Source organism: Lycium barbarum, chromosome 10 (assembly GCF_019175385.1).
Source record: "Lycium barbarum isolate Lr01 chromosome 10, ASM1917538v2, whole genome shotgun sequence".
Classification (NCBI taxonomy): domain Eukaryota; kingdom Viridiplantae; phylum Streptophyta; class Magnoliopsida; order Solanales; family Solanaceae; genus Lycium; species Lycium barbarum.
Window position 1 is genome coordinate 105,786,957 of NC_083346.1, and position 19,567 is coordinate 105,806,523.

At 32.3% G+C, this 19,567-nt stretch overlaps 3 protein-coding genes across 6 annotated transcripts; 2 read left to right on the forward strand and 1 right to left on the reverse strand.

Annotated features, from left to right (window-relative positions):
* Positions 1–2,692: 2,692 nt before the first annotated feature.
* LOC132613487 (GDSL esterase/lipase At1g58430-like) lies at positions 2,693–5,900 on the forward strand. The gene is made up of 3 exons (XM_060327519.1): positions 2,693–3,345; positions 4,538–4,793; positions 5,536–5,900. Exons 1-3 carry the CDS (start codon positions 2,725–2,727, stop codon positions 5,739–5,741), a joined length of 1,083 nt encoding a protein of 360 aa, XP_060183502.1. The 5' UTR covers positions 2,693–2,724; the 3' UTR covers positions 5,742–5,900.
* A 1,869-nt stretch (positions 5,901–7,769) lies between these two features.
* Positions 7,770–11,132, forward strand: LOC132615984 (probable E3 ubiquitin-protein ligase RHG1A). The gene is made up of 4 exons (XM_060330584.1): positions 7,770–8,286; positions 10,140–10,238; positions 10,323–10,469; positions 10,846–11,132. Exons 1-4 carry the CDS (start codon positions 8,116–8,118, stop codon positions 11,080–11,082), a joined length of 654 nt encoding a protein of 217 aa, XP_060186567.1. The 5' UTR covers positions 7,770–8,115; the 3' UTR covers positions 11,083–11,132.
* LOC132615985 (uncharacterized) lies at positions 11,127–13,423 on the reverse strand. Of its 4 annotated transcripts, none has more exons than XM_060330587.1 (4): positions 13,321–13,423; positions 12,019–12,189; positions 11,821–11,918; positions 11,127–11,370 (listed from the first exon to the last, which is right to left on the reverse strand). In XM_060330587.1, the coding sequence occupies exons 1-4, from the start codon at positions 13,364–13,366 to the stop codon at positions 11,314–11,316; spliced, it is 372 nt and encodes a 123-aa protein (XP_060186570.1). In that variant the 5' UTR covers positions 13,367–13,423; the 3' UTR covers positions 11,127–11,313. The 4 variants fall into 4 exon arrangements, with proteins under 4 accessions (XP_060186570.1, XP_060186569.1, XP_060186568.1 ...); XM_060330586.1 differs by having other exon boundaries at positions 12,271–13,387; XM_060330585.1 differs by having other exon boundaries at positions 12,019–13,387.
* Positions 13,424–19,567: the final 6,144 nt, after the last annotated feature.

The window sequence follows — 19,567 nt, forward strand, 5'->3', positions numbered from 1 at the left end:
AATGGGAACAGTTTCATCCAACTGAGTGTACTGCTTCGGATGATATATTTTAGGATAGAGTATCATCATGCTCGAGTCTTGTCCTCCTTCCATTATGTGGAATGTTAGTTTACAGAATGCAAGTGATTTAAATGGTGGGACTGGTTCCTTTATATTTATAATGTCCCCTATGGTTGAAACACACGTCATTTTGCTTATGTGTTATATGCAAGTCCTTTGATAATGAGAAAATCTTTCGTTCGGCATTACTTGATATGACATCTGTTGAAAGAAGGCAAGCTAGTCATTAATTTGTTTAATTTATGATTATACCTGTTTGGTGTTACCTCTGCCTGCTGGTTTGAATATTTTGTGGTCACATGATGTTTGGATTGATTAGTCAAGCTACAGTTGTATGTACTCTAAATCTGCCTGCTATAATTCCCCTTAGTTTTTCCTCACTTCTAATCTTTGTTGTCATATTCTGGACTGAAACTGCTGTTTTGTTATACTTACTGCTGCATTTTGAGGATTAGTTGCTGCTGGTTCAGTCTGTGTATGCTTGTCATTGGGGTAGAGGAAATTAATATAGCAGGTTGTGGGTCGAAGAAATCATCAGAAGTTATTGTATTCATTCAGTTGACTGCTATACATCGGGCAGCGACTGAAAGAAAAAATGTCCGTTGAAGTATTAGTTTAATATCGTAGCATGTGGTTAAAATAACAATTTGTAGTCTGACTATAATGCCTTGAATATGTGTTGGCATACATTGTCATTCTCCTGTTTCTTCATGGCATTCTTTAAATTTGATTATGACGGTCTCTTTTTGGGTCAATCTACTGATTTGTTTTGAGTGTATATTTTACGTGTTTTATTCATCGATTATATACTAATCCTTTTCTTTTCCTTCATTTTTATGCATGACATCTCGCATATGAGTCCAAACGACCCGTCATCTCCTTTCGCACTCGGCGTTGGGCTAAAAGCCCAACATGATCTCCATCATATCAGTCCATCCGCAGCCAGAAAAAAATAAAAAAAAAGAGTTCTGGCCGAGGCCCATCACAGTGGCAGCTAACTGCAGCAGCAACCCAAAAAATGGGCTGAGCCGCCATATCATTATATATACATATTTTTGCACTCCTATTTTACTTTACGGTATTTAACTTTGTTTTGTTTTGACTAACACTTCATCTTATTCTTATTTTCTACTTAGCTTAGACGAATCATAGGAGAATTAGCATAGATAGTGTTAGAAGTAATGGGTAGTTAATTCAAACAGAAAACTAACAATTAGCTTCACGGGTTTCATTCCCCTTTTATGTCAAAAATTATTTATAGTATCTATAATATTTATCTTTTAGAATAGTTGACTTTCAAAATCATATGACCATATGTTTTGGCTAAAGGAATCATAGTTTACGCTTACTATCTTAGAAGTTAAAAACGTCACAAATTCTACACTAACGTTATCTCATTTTAAGAAATGAAAGGTCAACTAGTTTCAACGGATAACTCTTCCACTTTAGTTTCTTTCTAACACTTGAAATATATATTTGAATTAATAGTATTTCTATAAAACTTTATTAAATAACTCTTTTAAATTTGTTAGTCATTTTCTCCAAATACATATAAACATTGCACATCTTATTCCTTTTAGCTCATTTATGACTAAACTCTTTTATGCAACTATTACTTTTTTACAACTTTTATTTTAAATCACATTCTATTACTATCTATAACTTTAGCAATACTTACAAGATATTTTCTTAAATATTTACATATTACATCTATATTTCTAGCCTTAATTAAATAACATAAGTCCGGTCGGTTAACCATTGTTAATGAGTCTTAAAGGATGCCTAATACCTTCCCTTTAGACTAATTGAACCCTTACCTAGAATCTTAAGTTTCGCAGACCTTAAACAGAGTTAACTTTAAAATAACTTTAATAAACTTTAGGTGTCCTAATTCACCGTAAATAATTAGGTGGCGACTCCTTAAAATACAAAAAAAAAAAAAAAGAATCACCAATATGTCGTACTTCTAATTTCACCCGGTTAAAAAGGGGTATGACAATGAGATCACGAAAGTTACTTCTAATTTCAAAACAAATATTTAGTAACCTGATATTTACATAAAATCTTTTAAGATGAGAGGGCTATACTTCTAAAGAATTTTGCCTTTAAAGCAAGTAAACAATGGTAAATTTCTAGATTAAGTCTTAATAAAAAATCCTTTAAGAATTCAGTATTTTATGAAACATTGACACATGAACTTTCCCATGTTCTGAAGCTGCTTAATTTCTTAATGATATAAAGAAAAAGACTTATATTAGAAGGTAATAAAAAAATTCACAAGAAGCATTCTTTTATTTTCTCCATCAAAGAAGCATCAAATATACAATAAGCTTTTGCACACTACTCATCCGTTGTTTATAATATAATAACTAGTAAAGGGCTTAAGGTAAGGAAGGAAAACCTTGTGTTCTTGTTTGATTTGTTGATATAAAGAATAAAAATATTATATATATATATATCATTTTCATTAAGTTTTACAAACTTTTGTTCCTTTCCTTAGAAATTAAAATTGCTACTAGTTTCTTCTACAAAACAATTTCCTATAAGTATATAATAATTGTGTACATAATTACATATCTTTAAACCATAAAAAATACTCATGAATCTTTCTTCTCGTAGTGAATATTAAAATTACAATTTTTGTTCAATTCTTAATTTTAAGCCATGGCACCTAAAGTTTTTCTCTTTTCCCTCTTCTTCTTATTCTTTGCCCTCTTTTTGTGTAACACAACTAAAAGCCAGTCCATGCCCAAATTTACATCAATTCTTGTTTTTGGTGATTCAACAGTTGACACTGGAAATAATAATTATATATTCACTTTATTCAAAGGAAATCATATACCTTATGGAAAGGATTATTTTAACCATGTCCCAACAGGTAGATTTTCAAATGGAAAACTTGTACCAGATATAGTGGCTATGTTATTAAAACTAAAAAAATATGGTGTGCCACCATATTTAAATTCAAGTTTATCAGAAAATGATTTTAGAAGTGGGGTTTGTTTTGCATCAGGTGGATCAGGATACGATGATTTAACAACTTCAATTTCAGGGGTAATTTCAATGAGAAAACAGTTAGAATATTTTGAGGAGTATTTGGAGAAATTGAGAGGTTTTTTTGGACAGAAAGAAAAAGAAAGAATTGTGAAAGGTGCTTTGGTTATTGTTAGTTCAGGAAGTAATGATTTTATTTTTAATTTCTATGATGTTCCAACAAGAAGGATTGAGTTTAGCATGAAAGAGTATCAAGATTTTCTTCTAGACAAGCTGCAATATTTTGTCAAGGTTAATTCTCTCCATCACATTTATATATATATATATATATATATATATATACTTTTTTCAATGTTTTATAATAATGAAGGGGAGTTTTTGAGTAATGATAAAGTTTTCTCCGTATAATATAGAGATCACAACTCGAACATTAAAATCAATCACTAACACTTGTGTCAGGATAAGCTGCATATATTACACTTTCTTGGGATGAGACCTCTATCCGAATCCTGTGTGAACGCGAGAAGTTGCATACACTAGCTAGGTTGCAATGTTTTACAACTACGGTATTCGGGCCGGGCCATATTGGTGTAACATTTTGCCCTACCATTATATTAGTGATACTGTTCACTCTGGAATAAGGTTCCACCTCTCACTAAGGTGTCACTAGTGTTTAAGGCTTGAACATTTATACATATAATATCTTTTCCGTGTTTAAACCAACTCATATCATATTTTTTTAGAGTGTGATATTTGCGCAGACTTCAATTATTAAATCAAGTACTTATTATCTCCCATCAGTATCAATGTCACGAGAACTCTATCTACCAAAATTTAGAGAGACGGGATATGTTGCTTTTCTCAAAGGAAAAAAATTAGACAAACAAAATGAAATTACCTAGTATTGACATCTTTGTCTTCTTATCACTCTCTGTACATTTTTTGATGAATATCTTAGCAAAGTTTGAAGGTTTAATACTGTGTTTATGATGTATCAATGAATGTCTCCCTTTACATAGGTATCAGGATTAGCGTGTCATGGTCTTAACTTTCATGATTTTTTTTCAAAGTTGGACTTATTACTTTTGGTTAATAAAAAATAACATAATATACTGACAAAATAAAAAGCTTTTTTCACTAGCGATGAGTTTTGCATCTTTGATAACACGTTAGATAATATTATGTGCAAGTCACTACTTAATACTGAGTCTAACTCATATATATACCGATAGTGTAACAAAAATTACATGATCACGTGATCTTTACATGTTGTAGCGGGTAACTCACTTTATTTTCTAGATTACAAATCCCAGTCTTTTATGTATGATTATCAGTAAATGTCTTATGTACGATCTAATAGAGTAAAAATCACTCTAAATTATTGATGTTATTTATATTTATCTATAATTACCTTATAATTGATATAATTGTATTATTTTTTTACTACATAAAACTTATAGAATTTTTTATTTTATTTTGCTAGGAACTTTATGAACTTGGATGTCGTCAGATTATAGTGACTGGGCTTCCTCCAATTGGTTGTCTTCCCATTCAAATGACATTAAAATCTCCACTTCATAGAACTTGCATTGATAAAGAGAATTCAGATTCTCAATCGTATAATAAAAAACTTGAAGAATTGTTGCCACATATACAAGCACAACTTCCAGGAAGCAAAATATTTTATGCAGATATCTACACTTCTTTATCAGATCTGATCACTAATCCACATGAATATGGTAAGCTTTCAATTATATGTTGCTCGAATTCTTTAAAATTTTTACTGGATGCATATCGATTTCCTCAAAAATGAAATTTTTTTGAAAGATCCAATATAAATGCACCATTTGGAGAATCCGAACAACATAAATTTGCAATGCTTCATTTGAGTTATTTAGTTATGTAACGTTTACTTCTTTGTGTTCTCTTAATATTAATTAGAAAATATTTGTGTGAGTACATCACAATTCTATTACACACCCTTTAGAAAAGACTGTTTAATGTTAAGCATAGTTATGATTCTTTATCTCTTTTTAAATAACTAACTTAATTTATACTGACTGATTGGTACAATAAGGGTTTATTTGACAAAGGAAAAGAAAACAGATGATTTCTCGTCTCTTTAAAACCGCAATATCATTTAAAATAATTCAGTTTGTCAAAACAATTAATATTTAATACATGAGATTACATTATTATTGAAGAGGGATCAAATTCTATGTAAACTTTCCTTTTTATCCAATTTTAAAATGATTGGAAGTATTAGTTTGGAATAGTTGCGCCAGCCGCATTTTCATATATACACATAAGAAGGTATATTACAATTTCATATTACAAAATCGGGTAATATTTTAATGTATATTACAATTTCACACACTTTAACTATTTTATTGAGCATTTATTACTTTTACCAACACCTTTTTATTCTTCTTATTAATCTAAAATGCTTTTTGTTTTCTTATTTTTACATAATTATAACAGGATTTGAAGAAACAAAAAGAGGTTGTTGTGGAACTGGATTATTAGAAGCAGGGCCCTTGTGTACAAAAAAATCTCCAGTGTATTCAGATGCTTCACAATATGTTTTCTTTGATAGCATTCATCCCACTGAATCAACTTATTACCACATTACTGAGTATTTAGTGAAGGAGCTTCTCCCAAAATTCTCAACCATTGACAGTTTTTAATTTGCTACCCAAAATAAAATTTGTAAAACTTTTAGGTGTCATTTGGTTGCTCATTAGGAAGAGAGTTATTTACGTATTAAAATTAGTATAGCTATTTGGTAGCTTTTTAGTTGCTTTGAATAAAATTTAACAAATCAAATACGGTGTTTGGTTTGTCATCTTACAATCTCACATAAATAAAACATGTATAAGTTATGAATTCAATTTATGTTTCATTTTATGCAGGGTAGAATATGAAATCACAAACAAGGAATTAGTGATAAACAAAAAATATTTTTTTGATAATCGAGAAATATTCGAGGGTCGGTGTTCGAACCTCGGTGAATAATAATCCTGTCCCTCTACCCTTCTGCACTCAAAATACCAAGATATTGTCTGCAAAGAGTTCAAACTCATGACATGCGCCTAACTTACACATCACGTGCTAAGCTCTTACCATTATATCAAAGATCCGGCAACAAAAACAAAAATATATATTAGTTCATTGTCAAACTTTTTTGGCTCACTAAATCCTACTGAAATAAGAATATCTTTACAAAACTTAACCAAATGCAAGATTATGATTAACAGAAAAGGGGATAAAAACTCAACATTACAAAGAAAAACAAAAAGGACAATAACATGACCAGCTTGATTACATGATGTCCACAGAAAGGTAAGGAAACATAATTATGTATTATCTTTATCTTTCCCCAATAAATCCATATTTACCTAAAAAAAAATCACCTTTAAATGACCTTAAAAAATATTCACAAGAAGAAAGAAGCACAAAATGAGAATGAGTTTAAGTTAATTACATAGCATTGAGTGATCTAATATTCTGATTGTATAGTTGGATCCAGGATTTTAAGTTCATGGATTCTAAATCATAATCGTTTTTGCTTACTGGATTCTGCGTGGATTATTTATACATATTAAGCGAATTTTTTAATATGCATACAAGGTCTGGATCATCGCTATTAGGTTCTGCTGAACACGTAATTTTAGTGATAGATCTTCCCTTTCTTGATTGTATAAAAAATAATCTTTATACTGACAATATATGCACTCAAATTCGATGAGAATATATTGGAAGGTAGGAGATGTGACAGCCCAACAATTTTGTTTGCAACTAGAAAAATAGAAACAGAACACTAGTAAAAACAACACGTAGAAGACAGACAAATGTATTATGTAAGGTTAATACTATACCATTTTGTCATGTTTGGCCTCCCTCCAAAAAATCCAAAATAGCACAACAAATTTCAATGAATAACACTTACTTTCATATATATACGTAATAATTCAATTGTACTTTCCTTGTATTAAATGGTCTTGAAACTGCAATTCATTTGTTTTCTACTTCCTTGTGATTCCTAGGGCTAATCACAGCTCATTTGCACATCCATCCCTTTGGTTGTTGAATCGTAACTTAAAATCGATCTTGTTGTTTAGTAGTTTTGAGGCGAATCCTACACAATATAGGTCATGGTTTTTACTCACTTGAGTAAGGGGGTTTTCACGTAAAATTCTATTTGTTTATTACTTATTACACTTTACGTTTAGGTGTGTCATACACAATTCAACCCCTCACCCCCCCCCCCCCCCTCTTGTGCATCAGTGCACTCTAGAATAACAAACTGCAAGCAATTTGGGGTGTGTGTTGGTACAGACAAACATTTTTTAGAAAATATTTTTCAATTTTTTCATATTTGATTGGTTAACATTATTGAAAAATATTTTATCGAGGAATTAAGTTTCTTAAATATGAGAAAAATGACTTCTCTAGTTGACGTAGGAAAACAAGTTCCGCGAGTCATGTTGTTCCACATTGATTCTCTATCCCCACCCTCCAACACATCCATACTTACACCCCACCATCATAGCCCCATCCCCACCCACACTCCTACCCCGACTCCCACCTCCCATAGTGTCTGAGTAGATTATATATAAATATTTTTGGCAGAACACTTTTTATTTATATATTAAATATAAGAAAATAAGTAAGAAAATCACCTATATTCCAAAAAAAAACACTTTCAAGAAAACATTTTCCTTCGCACCAGACACACCCTTGTTCTCTACTTCCTTGTGATTCCTAGGGGCTAATCACAGCTCATTTCCGCATCTATAACTTCTCCACCATGCCTCTTTCAACATTTGATCATAAAAGACTCAGAAACTCAAGAAACAAACAAGACTCAAACACATCTTCCCAAAGAAATTATTATACTCAATTCTGTTTTGAATTTTCGTTTTTCAAACATGTCTACCAAAAATGGTTCAAGGGAATCAAAGAGTTCTTAAGTAGAAGGCCTCAAAAGAAGAAGACATTCATGTCATTAACCTTTGAAAAGCTTGATGTAAAGGAGATCATGTAGACCCTTGTAAGCCAATGAAGAAGAACATGGTCAGGAGAAAGAAAACAAGATTGTTAAGTGTCAAAAACCAAGCACATGTTGTAGTTGATACTCATTATATATGTTATGCTCCACGTGGGATTGGCTCTATTTCTGATGTTGTTCCTAGGCCTAAAATCACTTCTCAAATATCGAAAAACAAAGAGGTATATACAACTATCTTTTCTTCTCAATTGTCAATTTGTTAGTAATCTTGGTAACTTCTCTATTTGAGCTCATTCCGAGAATTGTTCCCTATCCAATTCTGAAATTTCTTGATTTTATAGTACATGTAAATTGTAATTCCACATTTTTTCAGCCGACCCCAACTAACCTGAGATTGAGTAGTAGTTGTTATATGTAATTCTGCAGTGAGTTTAATATCAGTGCACTAACAGTGTATAGCTAATTTGCACCATTAAATTAAGTACCTACATCAAGAAGATAATTAATCATAATAAGTTGTTGTAACATATTAAGATACATTAATAATGTAAAAAATCTTTATATTATAAACTGCATATAAGTTAAATCCTTTTGCAATTTTATCTACTGTTTGGACACAATGTGGAGTGATTCATGTTGCAAGCACTTCTAAATAGGTGATCAAAGAAGTTGTCTTTTTTTTTTTTTTTCCGGTTAGCCCCATTTAATATCCTCAAAGGCCATGTTTACATTTCTTGAAAAACAAAAACAAACAAACAAACAAACAAACGAAAAAAAAAAAAAACAAGCTGATGACAGGAAGTTCGTGAAATGTTCTTGAAAAAATTCAATTCCAGAAATAACTTATACTGTAATATATTTAGGATCAATGGGTTTCTCCAATTCATTTAATTTTGGTACGTTAATACCCTAACATACTCAAAGTATAACAAAATAAGTTCTAAATAGCAGAGTTCTCTGTTTCTAGTAGTTATAGTACTATCTTCAAGTTGCGTATGCCAGATAGTACTTTAAAATCGTCATTATAGTTTCTACTAGTGTGGAAACTTATGATTGTGCATACTTAATAACTGTGAATGAGACTAACAGTGATTAAATAGAGCAGACTTCTACCAACAATTATATATACAGTAATTTGTGTTCTCTGCATTGCATGCTCTAATACAAGGATTAATCACCACCCTCCTCCTCATAGTCGTCCTCCTGTAAGTATCACTAATTCACTACTCAGTCCTCTTTTTCTTTTTTCTTATTTTTGGTTATATTAGCATTTATTTTACGGGTTCGGCAGAATCTGTGTTTGACTTAAAATTTTATTTGTTATGTATAAACTATAAATTTAGAACTTGAGGAGTGACGCCTTGGCACATAAACAATAAAAGTAGTCACCTTGTGATCAAAAGGTCAAATATTACATGGAAATGCAAGATAAGACTGCGTATAAGAATATATCCAGTAGTTGATCCTGTTGGGCTTTAAAGACCTTGAATTGTTGGGCTTTATAGATGAAGTGGTGTGCATGAAAAATGGAGGGAAAAAGGAATGGATGGAAAATTGAAAATTTGAGCAAAGTTCTTTCTGGATGAGAACTTTGTCCCTCATTGGTGGTGGAAAGGAAGACTCGTGTGCTTATGTGTAGAAGCACATTTTTTAGCTCATAAGGAGTTGAGAAGAGAGTCTCCTCTCGCGCCGTTGTTCAACTTCAAATTTTCCTTCCGTTTGGAAGTAATTCATAACCTCGGGTACAATGAGGGGATTAAATTCCTTAAGGACACGCAGTTTATTTTGTGGTCTCGAATATTTTCTGCATTTCTGTATCTCCAGTTTTCGATTTTCTAGTTTACATAGGAAGTAATTCATAACCTCAGGTACAATAAGGGGATTAAATTCCTTAAGAACACGCAATGTATTTTGTGGTCTCGAATATTTTCTGTATTTCCAGTTTTCGATTTTCTGTTTTACTGGTTTTGAACGCAATTTACTAACAGATCCTTCCCCAGATCTTGCTCATAATGCCAGTTTAGTGCACCTTGCCCTTGTACAATCACATCTTGACTTTATATGAGTCTTGCAGGTCATGATTTTCATACAGAACGTCCAGTTTGCAAGAGAATTAGATGGTTATGATCAATATGGAGGCTGGAGATTCAATGTAGATGCTATGTCGTATGAGGTTTCTGTTTTAGATTTCACACATTTTCCCTTGTTTTGTACTAAAGAATGTTGGACTTGGTCTGAATTTATTTATTTTTGGCAGGAACTGGTTAAATTGAGTGATAGGATTGGGTATGTGGGCACAAGTTTGGGAGAAGAGAAAGTACTCCAACGTACAAAAAAGTTTAAGCACTCAACAATATCCTCCCCATTACTTATCTCCAAAAGCTGGAGATGCACCATTTGTGAAGTGAGTTCTTTTTAACACCTTCAATTAGTTATCATTTCTTGTCTTTCCTTTTCTTTCTTATTTTAACCCCATTATTTTCCCTAGGCTTTAAGTTTACTGAACAATAAAAGCTTATAGGAAATAGTACTTCTCTTGAACAGGACTCTCTCCTGAACTAATATAGATACGAGTTAACTATATGATGACAATGCAAAAGCTTTTTACAATATCAGGTAATTAAAGGTAAATAAAGGTAACTACATATAATAAGTGAAACTAGTAGCCTAAAAATGAGGCAAGCAACCTTCTAATGCAGTTTAAGTTACCCTAACTGTGTAAGCAATTATTTATACTATCAATGAATATAACTTTAACGATGGATATGTAATTCCTGCAGGAAAGGTACAAAGGTGGTGATGAAATTGGAAGACTTGATTGTGGAAACTACCATCACATTGAATGCATAAAACAATGGCATCTACAGAAGAATGCATGCACTCTGTGCAAAAGTGCAGTTGCACTCGAGGTTGGAGAAGCCGGTGTAGGATTATTCTTTAATGTACTCGAGCTTTATTTCATGTCTGTTAACTTGTTTCCCTCGTACTCTCCTTTCTCTTGTTTTATCACAATGTGAACTTATCTATGAGTGGAATTCTGTTGTTGACAGTCAAATTCTACAAGAAAACGAACTTTTCTCCTATTAAGATGTTTTGTTCATTTAGGGATTCTATGCGAGTGCAGGTAACCTATCTAGCCCAATCTAATATTAGGAATTCTTTTGTGCCTATTAATCAAATAAGCATAGAGCATTTCCCTAAACAAATGCAGATCCTCAACAGATAGCAACTGTAACTGCCAAAAGTTATCAGGCTGTGACTTCAGATGAATATTGGATTATACAAGGATATACATGTTCCACAGCCTGCAGACACCAGGAAGAGTAAAAGCTGTTAATGCAATAACAGTAACGGAGAAATAATAGCAACGCACAAAAGATGCTTTTTTCACGGAGTAGTAAATGACTTATACTCTATTTTCTAATCTAGGTATATTTAATTCTTCCGGTTTACATAATAAGAAAACAAAAAACATGGAAGGTGAATTCAAATGTGACTAGGCACCTCTCCTCTTCCATAGAGGTTGGTTGTATGAATCCTCTATATCCAGTCCGGACTATTCAAGTACATCTCATTCTAAATAACTTGCCTTTCGGAACAAATTAAGGTTCCTCTAAAACTCGCATTTATTCCCAAACAGAGAACTAGTTTATATCCATTCAGTTAGTTATCACCCATACAGCTCCTTCATTTCGATTGTATCCTGTCATTTATGTATTCCAAAAGAAGCTAGAAAGTATTAAGGATTTACATACCATGCGTCCCCCCACCAAGTCATAATGAGCATAATGACCATTAGCATCCCCCAATACTTTGTTGGTGGCCAAGTGCTCGGGGATAAGCTTTACAGTTTCTGCTAGAACCAATGTGTTGCAAGCAAAGAATTATTAGAAAACTTATCATCCTCATACAGAAGAATGAGCGAAAGTACTATGTGTCAGAGTGACACGTACCGTGTACTGCTTCTGGTGGGCAGATTATGTCTTTATCACCAGCAACTGCCAAGACGGGTACATTGCATTTGTGAAGATTATCCTTGTAGAATATTTTACCACTTCTGTCACGCAGTCCCCCTCCTCGGAAAGCGGTAGTCAACTGCAAAAGAAGTTTAGCAGGAATAGTACCTGCAAGAAGATCTCTAAGAAAATCTGTAATAAAAGGTTCATGTGCAATCTCAAGAGAACATAGAGATGGTCGTGACCCACCTAAAGAAACTTTTAACAAAAGAAAGTGAACTTTCTGGATCACCATCAGACTACAGCCTTTATAACTAGTAATGCATCAACTATCCCTTAATTTGAAGGAATTCCACAGTAAGAAAACAGTTATGCAGGAGTGCAACCTGTGTGATCAAAGAGTCAATAGCTCGTAGACCAAAGAGTCAACAACAACAACATACCCAATGTAATCTCACAACTGGAGTCTGAGGATGGTAGAGTGTACGCAGCCTTACCCCTACCTCGTGGAGCTAGAGAGGCTGTTGCCGAAAGACCCTAGGCTCAAGTACAGCAAATCAAAGTAGATATGAAAAAGGAGATATGGCAGTAACATGGCCACTAATAAGGAACGCAGTACAGAGCATTCGTAGACCAAAGAGCCAAATAAATATATTGACATATGCAGCTCTTTGACAAAAGTGAAAATATTTGGCTGGCAATGGACTATACAGCTGATGTGTACTTGATATAATTTTCTTTTTCCATCTGAAGATGTCAATAGTCCTTCGTCTCTCATACTTTATGCGAACAAATAAGAATAAGAATCAAATTTCACATAATCTCCATTCATTACCTTCATTTCTAAGAAGTCTATAAGGCAAAAAGTAGAAATCAAAATTCAATTTGGCTTGCCAAGGACAAACTTCAATAAGTAAATTTTCTTTCCCAACAGATACACATGAGAATGTATCTGAAACGTGGAAGATTTCAACTCATACTCAACATATCATCCAGACAGGGAGTGGAGAGGAAAAGACATTTTTAACAGCCATTGGTGCTACTATTGGTACACAAACACTGCAAACAGGAATTTGGGGCATAGCCGGATGGTCATTGAATCATTCTTCAGAACATGTTAGTTTCTCATACTGTTATCTCTAAAATATAACCCTCGAAATATCCATAACCTAGGTGATGAAACTTGAAACTTGCCTGCTCTCCATATAAAGAAGTAATAAAACAGGAGGACCATAAATTTGTACAGTTCACGATCAATTGAAAAGAAAATGTCTGCTTACTGTCCATGTGCGCACTTACAGAAGTTACTCATTACGAGCTTTTTCAGCAACTCTGGGTGCATCATGTCTGCAGCTGATATCAAATCATTAAGGGAAGATCTCCAACTTAGCCCAATACTAGCTCATTTTTAAGATTTACTTAAATTTAAATTTATTTGTTTAATATATATACTTTTCTTGTATCATGTATCTTATAAGTTTGTGCTGTGTTCAATGTGAAAGAAAATATTTTTCACGAAAAATATTTTTCTCAAAAAATATTTACCACGAAAATTGTTTTCTTAAAAATATTTTTCACGAAAAATCCGTAAATATAATTTTCAAAAAATAATTTTTTGGAAAAAATGTATTTCTAGAAAATATTTTTCTAGAAAATAAACCCTTCAAAAAAACTGGGTCAAGTTGGGCGGGTTATAGCCCAGCCCATTGTTAGTCCATTTCAGCCAAATAATGTTTGGGCCAATGTTAACCCAACTTATTTATTAACTCAGCCCATTTTATTGGGCCAATTTCAGCCCAACCGACCCATTTAATACTCCTATATGTGCTTGTCACAAATCTTAGCTACACTGCAGCTTAATTTATACTAAGACACCTGATTCCACATTTCTCTAATACTATTTTGTTGCTCATTCGGTGAAGTAGTCAGCATAGTATTAAAGCCTTAATCCCTCTAATTAATACCCTGCTTCCAGACTCTTCCAAATCTTACTGAAAAGAACTACAAATTTCCAACAGAAACAGCATAAGAGAAACTTATAATTAAGTACTGCAATTTCAAATACTGATTTTCTTTTCAACCACCCAGCAGTAGAAGAGATTTTAGCCTAGCCGAGCTAAATTTGCTTATTTTAAAAAGTATTCTACGTTAAAAATCAGCGTTTTCCAAAAAACAATTTAGATAGTAGCTATTTGTATTTCACTAATCAATTTGATTTTTACAAATATTGAGCAGCAATTGTGCTTAGTCAAGATTCCAAAAGTGCTTCGGGAGAGTTTCTAAAAAACAACTCATGCTACTAGATAAAAATACTTATTTCTTTTCCTAAGAACTTGATCAAACACTTTATTTTTTCCTTCTTTTTTTAGTTAAAGTCGTCACGAAGGTTTCGACATTGACTCATACCTTGTATATTAAGATCCAAAAAACGATTACATCAAGGAGGGGAACATAAAACCAACCTCCTCAAAAATTATATGTGAGTTGGACATGCCCAACTCAGTAAAAAAGATTGGAAAGAAGCTTTTGCATTTTTCAGCTAAGTTTTTCTTGTGATGGAGGCAAGGGGCAAAAATGGAAAGTGACTGCCTGTGGAAGGCAGAAGCATCATTGGGAACAAATTGGGGGAAAGCAGATTGCTTTAATTAATAGATGTCCCAAAACCAAAATAGGAGCCAAATGTTATCCTTGGCATTACTGGCACATATGGATTAAATTGCAGAGTGCTGCTCTGTATTATTTGGTTTCTGGCAGCTAGTAGAGTGGATGTTGAATGCCATGCTGGAAATCCATCCATTGCCATCACCTAGCAAGCAATTAATAAGTACATTAGCAATACTATGGCAATAAAACTAAATTTTTTGACAATTAAAAAATTATTTATCAACAATAAAACTAAGTTATTGCCAAATATAAAAACTTTTATTACGATTTCTATACTTTCTTATAGTGTCTTTAAAAATTTCAATATTTTACGTAACATGTTTTAACGACAAGATTCAGAAACATTTTAGTATATACATTACGCTCATCTTTAGTCTAAAATCACAAAATTTTAAAATCGTTTTTATGTTCTTAAAATTTGTGCTTAGTCAAACTAAGAAAGTTAGATTGAAATGGAGGGAGTATATGTTTTGTTTTAATCTTCACTTCCCTGCTTGCATTTTCTAATATATGATATAAGTTATATATATTGATACTGTAGAGGTTCTTTACATAATAATCAGTAACATTTTAACATGTAATAACAGGTTATTTACTATATTACCCCCTCGGTCCCAGTTTATACTAAGCACTTTGATTGGGCACAGAAGTTTATTTAAGAAAGACAAATTAATAAACTTTTGAAACCTGTGATCTGAAACAAATCATAAATATTTTTGAAACTATAAAATGAAAAGTTTAAAATTAAATTATTTCTGAATATTAAAATGAATCAATCTTTTTGGGTTAAATGGAAAAAAAAATTGTATCGCATGAATTGAGATAGAATGAGTATCAATTGCTAGTAGGATTTATGGTACGAGTCTTTTGGGACAAACTTGAAAAAACACTTCAACAAATTGACTTCTTTTTCTCTATTTATCTTCCTACAGTCGCGGATATTTTATTATGGAGGGACAGGACAATATCAGCTGCGATTCTATTTGGATTCACAATGACATGGTTCCTTTTTGAAGTAGTGGAGTACAACTTTGTTTCTCTTTTGTGTCACATTTCCATGATCTTGATGTTGATTCTGTTCATCTGGTCTACTGGGGCTGGACATATTGATTGGTAATTTTCCAAGCAATGGCTTCACAAAAAGATTATATTCCCTTTGTCTTAGTTTATGTGATATACTTTACTTTTAAATTTATTCAAAAAACAGATGTCATACTTCCTTATTCATAAAATTTTCATTTTATTTTTATTGAGATGATTTATAATAATACAAATATTTATGACTTATTATATACTCATTTCATCCAAATTTATGTTATATTTTTCGTTTTTCGAGAGTCAATTTGATTAACCGTTGATTGTATCAACTTAACATTTTGAAATAAAATTTGAATATTAAAGAAATATACAATAAGTATTATAAGTTGTAATTCTTCGCACATCAATATGATGGAAAAATATATTTTAAAATGTTAGTCAAAGTTCACATAGTTTGAATCTCGAGAAGCATAAAGTGTCACATACATTAGGACAGAAGGAGCATTACAAGTTTCAAAAGTCCTTCTTTCTTCATTAAGTCACGTGTCCAGTTAAATATCGCCACATAAATTGATACGGAAGGAGTATTTAATTTCGTTACATTTCTTCCCTGTTTTGAATTATGCTGATAATAATATGTTCCTCTGTTTTGATTCTTCAGGGCTCCTCCTGATTTATGTGCTATCATGGTATCAGATGTGTTTTGATAAATATATAGTTGGCGATAGTTGAGGTTGGAGACGTAAACACATGACATTTCAGGTAGAAAACACCCAAAAAAAAACTATACTTTAGGTGTGTTTTTGACCATTGTGTTAATTAATTATTTCCTCAAGTTTTAGGAGGTGTAGGATAATTTTATCAACCAAAAAAAAAAAAGAACAATATTAAATTTTATCGGATAGGTGTACTGTGTATGCATCCCACTATGTCATTATTTAACAATTAACATATATATCTTGGTGTCCGATAGCAACATTATCCTTTAGATTATTACCTCCGAACTTATGTTTTTGTCAATCCATCAAAAAGGCTCAATCATCAAATCTCGATCATATTGTCCGTTTCTTTTGGATGATAAAGACTCCGTTCTGGTTTTAAAAATATGTATAGATTCTTTAAATATAAAAAAGATAAGGTGTAAAAATAATACTATATCTTTTCCTTCCCTTTGGATACATTATTTTAATTTGCTAAAGGTCATCTAAAGCCATCAACAGTGAATGATTGAGGAAAAAGTGAAGTAATCAAAGTAAGATAATAGTTCTTTGCTTGTTTTTTTTATTCGTCTGCTTGCTTCTACCATGTCTCTCTAATTAGTTTCTTACTATTTTCAGTTCTTTTAAGAAAATTCACCCCCTTGAAGCATAACATTTAATAGACTTGCTCACAGAACTATTAATCTAAAATGTCATTTAAATCTCCTTAAATTTTTTACTTAATCGACACTCCACTGATTAGCATAACAAGGATAGGTTTGAAAAAGAATAGTAAAAGACTTTTCTTGTCACATCAATAAATTCAGCTCGCCAAAATGACTACTCCATTGTCACAATTTATAAGTGCAAGAGTATTAGTAGCACATGGAATTCAAAGCAAATAAGAAATCAAATTAACTAAAACTTGAAATAAAAGAAACTATGCCGCCCTAAGAACTTTCGACAGTAGGCACACGACTTTCCATTATTTGATTGCTCCTCCAACTCAAAACCTTGAGAATATGGAAATACAATCTTTCCTTGTGCAATCAACAATTTAAAACTACTTCATTAATGTATCAAATTTCTCCTATTATTATACCTATGTATGAAAATCTTTCCCCATTAAGATTAACAAAACCTACCTAAGTACTAATTCGTGTCACATTCAACCAAAATTCATACAAGCCTACTTAGCTTTATAAAATGAACACATTTAAGATTCAACACTATTATTAGATCCATTCATTAAGTATTAATTATCAAAATGCTCTAAAATCAACAATATCGGAACATTTTGACGATAGCCCTCTAAACGCAGACTGTCATAAGTCCAACCCTGAGCTTTTTTATTCACCAATCTCAACCTCCTCTCTCAACAGTCAACACAAATTCCTATTCTTTTTTTTTTTTTTTCAATTTTGAGGCTCCCCTTACGTTTTTCGCGCAACAAGAATTTAAGACTTAGGTTGTGTTCGGAGGAAAACATTTTTCATAAATTATTTTTCAATTTTTTTCAAGTTTGGTTGCCCAAAAGTTTTGAAAAATATTTTCTCTAGGAAAACAAACTTCTAAAAATAAGGAGAATGACCTCTCTAATGGATCTAGAAAAAACAAGTTACACAAATGACATTTCACACTAGTACTCCACCGTCTAACACACCCTAGCCCCACTTCCACCCCTCCATATATAGCTCCCATCCTCACCACCCACATCTTACCATCCAATCTCTACCCCACAATGTTTGCCTATATATATATATATATATATATATATATATATATAAAAGTAAGAAAACCACTTATTTTTCAAGAGAATTTTTCCCATGAAAAACATTTTCATTCGTACCAAACACATCCCTAAAGTCAACCATATAAAGCGAGCTAAAACTATCACTAGTTGATACAGTGCCCATCTTCTTAATTTCATGTTCAACAGGACAACCAACACCGCTCCCCATTTCTACATTGTGCCCCTTCTTACATCTCATTCTCCTTCAAATAAATGGGTAGTTGGATAAGCATAACTTTCTTTACTTGTCTCTTTTCAATATATTCTTTCAATTAAAGTTAACCCGGGACATGTGAGCTAAGTTTTCAAAACTAAATTAATTAACGAGGCAAAATAAGTTGTTTAATGCCCATTAAACGCAATTGTCTAATTTTGCGCATATTTTTCTTTATTCTTTACTTCAAAGTATTAAGTATTAATTGCGCATATATTTTTCTTTACCTTTCTCTTTTAATAAATTATGGTGATACTATTAAATATCTTCTAGTCCGTATCAATTAAAGTTAACTAGTGCCCATGTAAGCAAGTGTTCAAAATAAATTATTAGGGCAAAATGTTAATGCCCACTAATTATTTCTAATTTCCACTTGCATCGGATCACACCATCATGCTAACTGCAGATTTATCAAATTTAAAAAGTCATTAATTGCTACTGTATAGAGTTAACAATGGTTTTCCCTAGTAAATATAGTGGTGCAAATAGGCCAAAGAAGTTTTGGGCAGAGGTGAATAAGTGTCAGAGGACATGACCCTTGATAGGAGGATGTGAAGGTCGAGTATCAACGTAGAAAGTTCGTAGATTGCCGCACAGATCTCTTTTCCATACCAGGAGTATTAGTAGCTTTTTTCGTCTGCTTATTCTTAGATCTCTAGGGCTAACTGCTCGTTTCTTTCATTTCATTTATCTTATTATTTTACTGTCGTTAGTGTCTTTTATTACTGCTGCCTTTTCATCTTTTCTTGAGCCGAGGGTCTATCGAAAACCACATCTCTACCTTTACAAGATATGAGTAAGGTCTGCGTAGACTCTACCCTCCCCAGATTCTACCTGGTGTGATTATACTAGATATGTTATTATTGTAATTTTTATACATTTGAGAGTTGATAAACGATTTTACGGGTCACATTATAAAGGTAATTGAAAATAACTATAACCATACATAATCTGTGAAATGAGTAACATATAAAATAAGGCAAATAACCTTCTCTGTACATCAAGTTAAATTGCATCAACTGCGTAAAAAATTCATTTACTCTGTCAATGATTATAAAATAATTCCCATCCAAAATATCTGAAATAACGACAGCACAGTGGAAAATCTTCAACCTTAACTGTTTGCACAACCAAAGAGAG

Excerpts from the sequence above, each read along its gene's own strand:
- LOC132613487 (XM_060327519.1), top strand. The coding sequence starts at position 2,725 with ATGGCACCTAAAGTTTTTCTCTTTTCCCTCTTCTTCTTATTCTTTGCC. Across the intron at positions 3,346-4,537 it reads AGCTGCAATATTTTGTCAAG|GAACTTTATGAACTTGGATG; the intron begins GTTAATTCTCTC and ends TTATTTTGCTAG. Across the intron at positions 4,794-5,535 it reads CACTAATCCACATGAATATG|GATTTGAAGAAACAAAAAGA; the intron begins GTAAGCTTTCAA and ends TAATTATAACAG.
- LOC132615985 (XM_060330585.1), bottom strand. The coding sequence starts at position 12,316 with ATGGTGATCCAGAAAGTTCACTTTCTTTTGTTAAAAGTTTCTTTAGGT. Across the intron at positions 11,919-12,018 it reads CCCACCAGAAGCAGTACACG|AAACTGTAAAGCTTATCCCC; the intron begins GTACGTGTCACT and ends TGGTTCTAGCAG. Across the intron at positions 11,371-11,820 it reads ACTTGGTGGGGGGACGCATG|GCTGTGGAACATGTATATCC; the intron begins GTATGTAAATCC and ends TGGTGTCTGCAG.
- LOC132615984 (XM_060330584.1), top strand. The coding sequence starts at position 8,116 with ATGAAGAAGAACATGGTCAGGAGAAAGAAAACAAGATTGTTAAGTGTC. Across the intron at positions 10,239-10,322 it reads TAGATGCTATGTCGTATGAG|GAACTGGTTAAATTGAGTGA; the intron begins GTTTCTGTTTTA and ends TATTTTTGGCAG. Across the intron at positions 10,470-10,845 it reads GGAGATGCACCATTTGTGAA|GAAAGGTACAAAGGTGGTGA; the intron begins GTGAGTTCTTTT and ends TAATTCCTGCAG.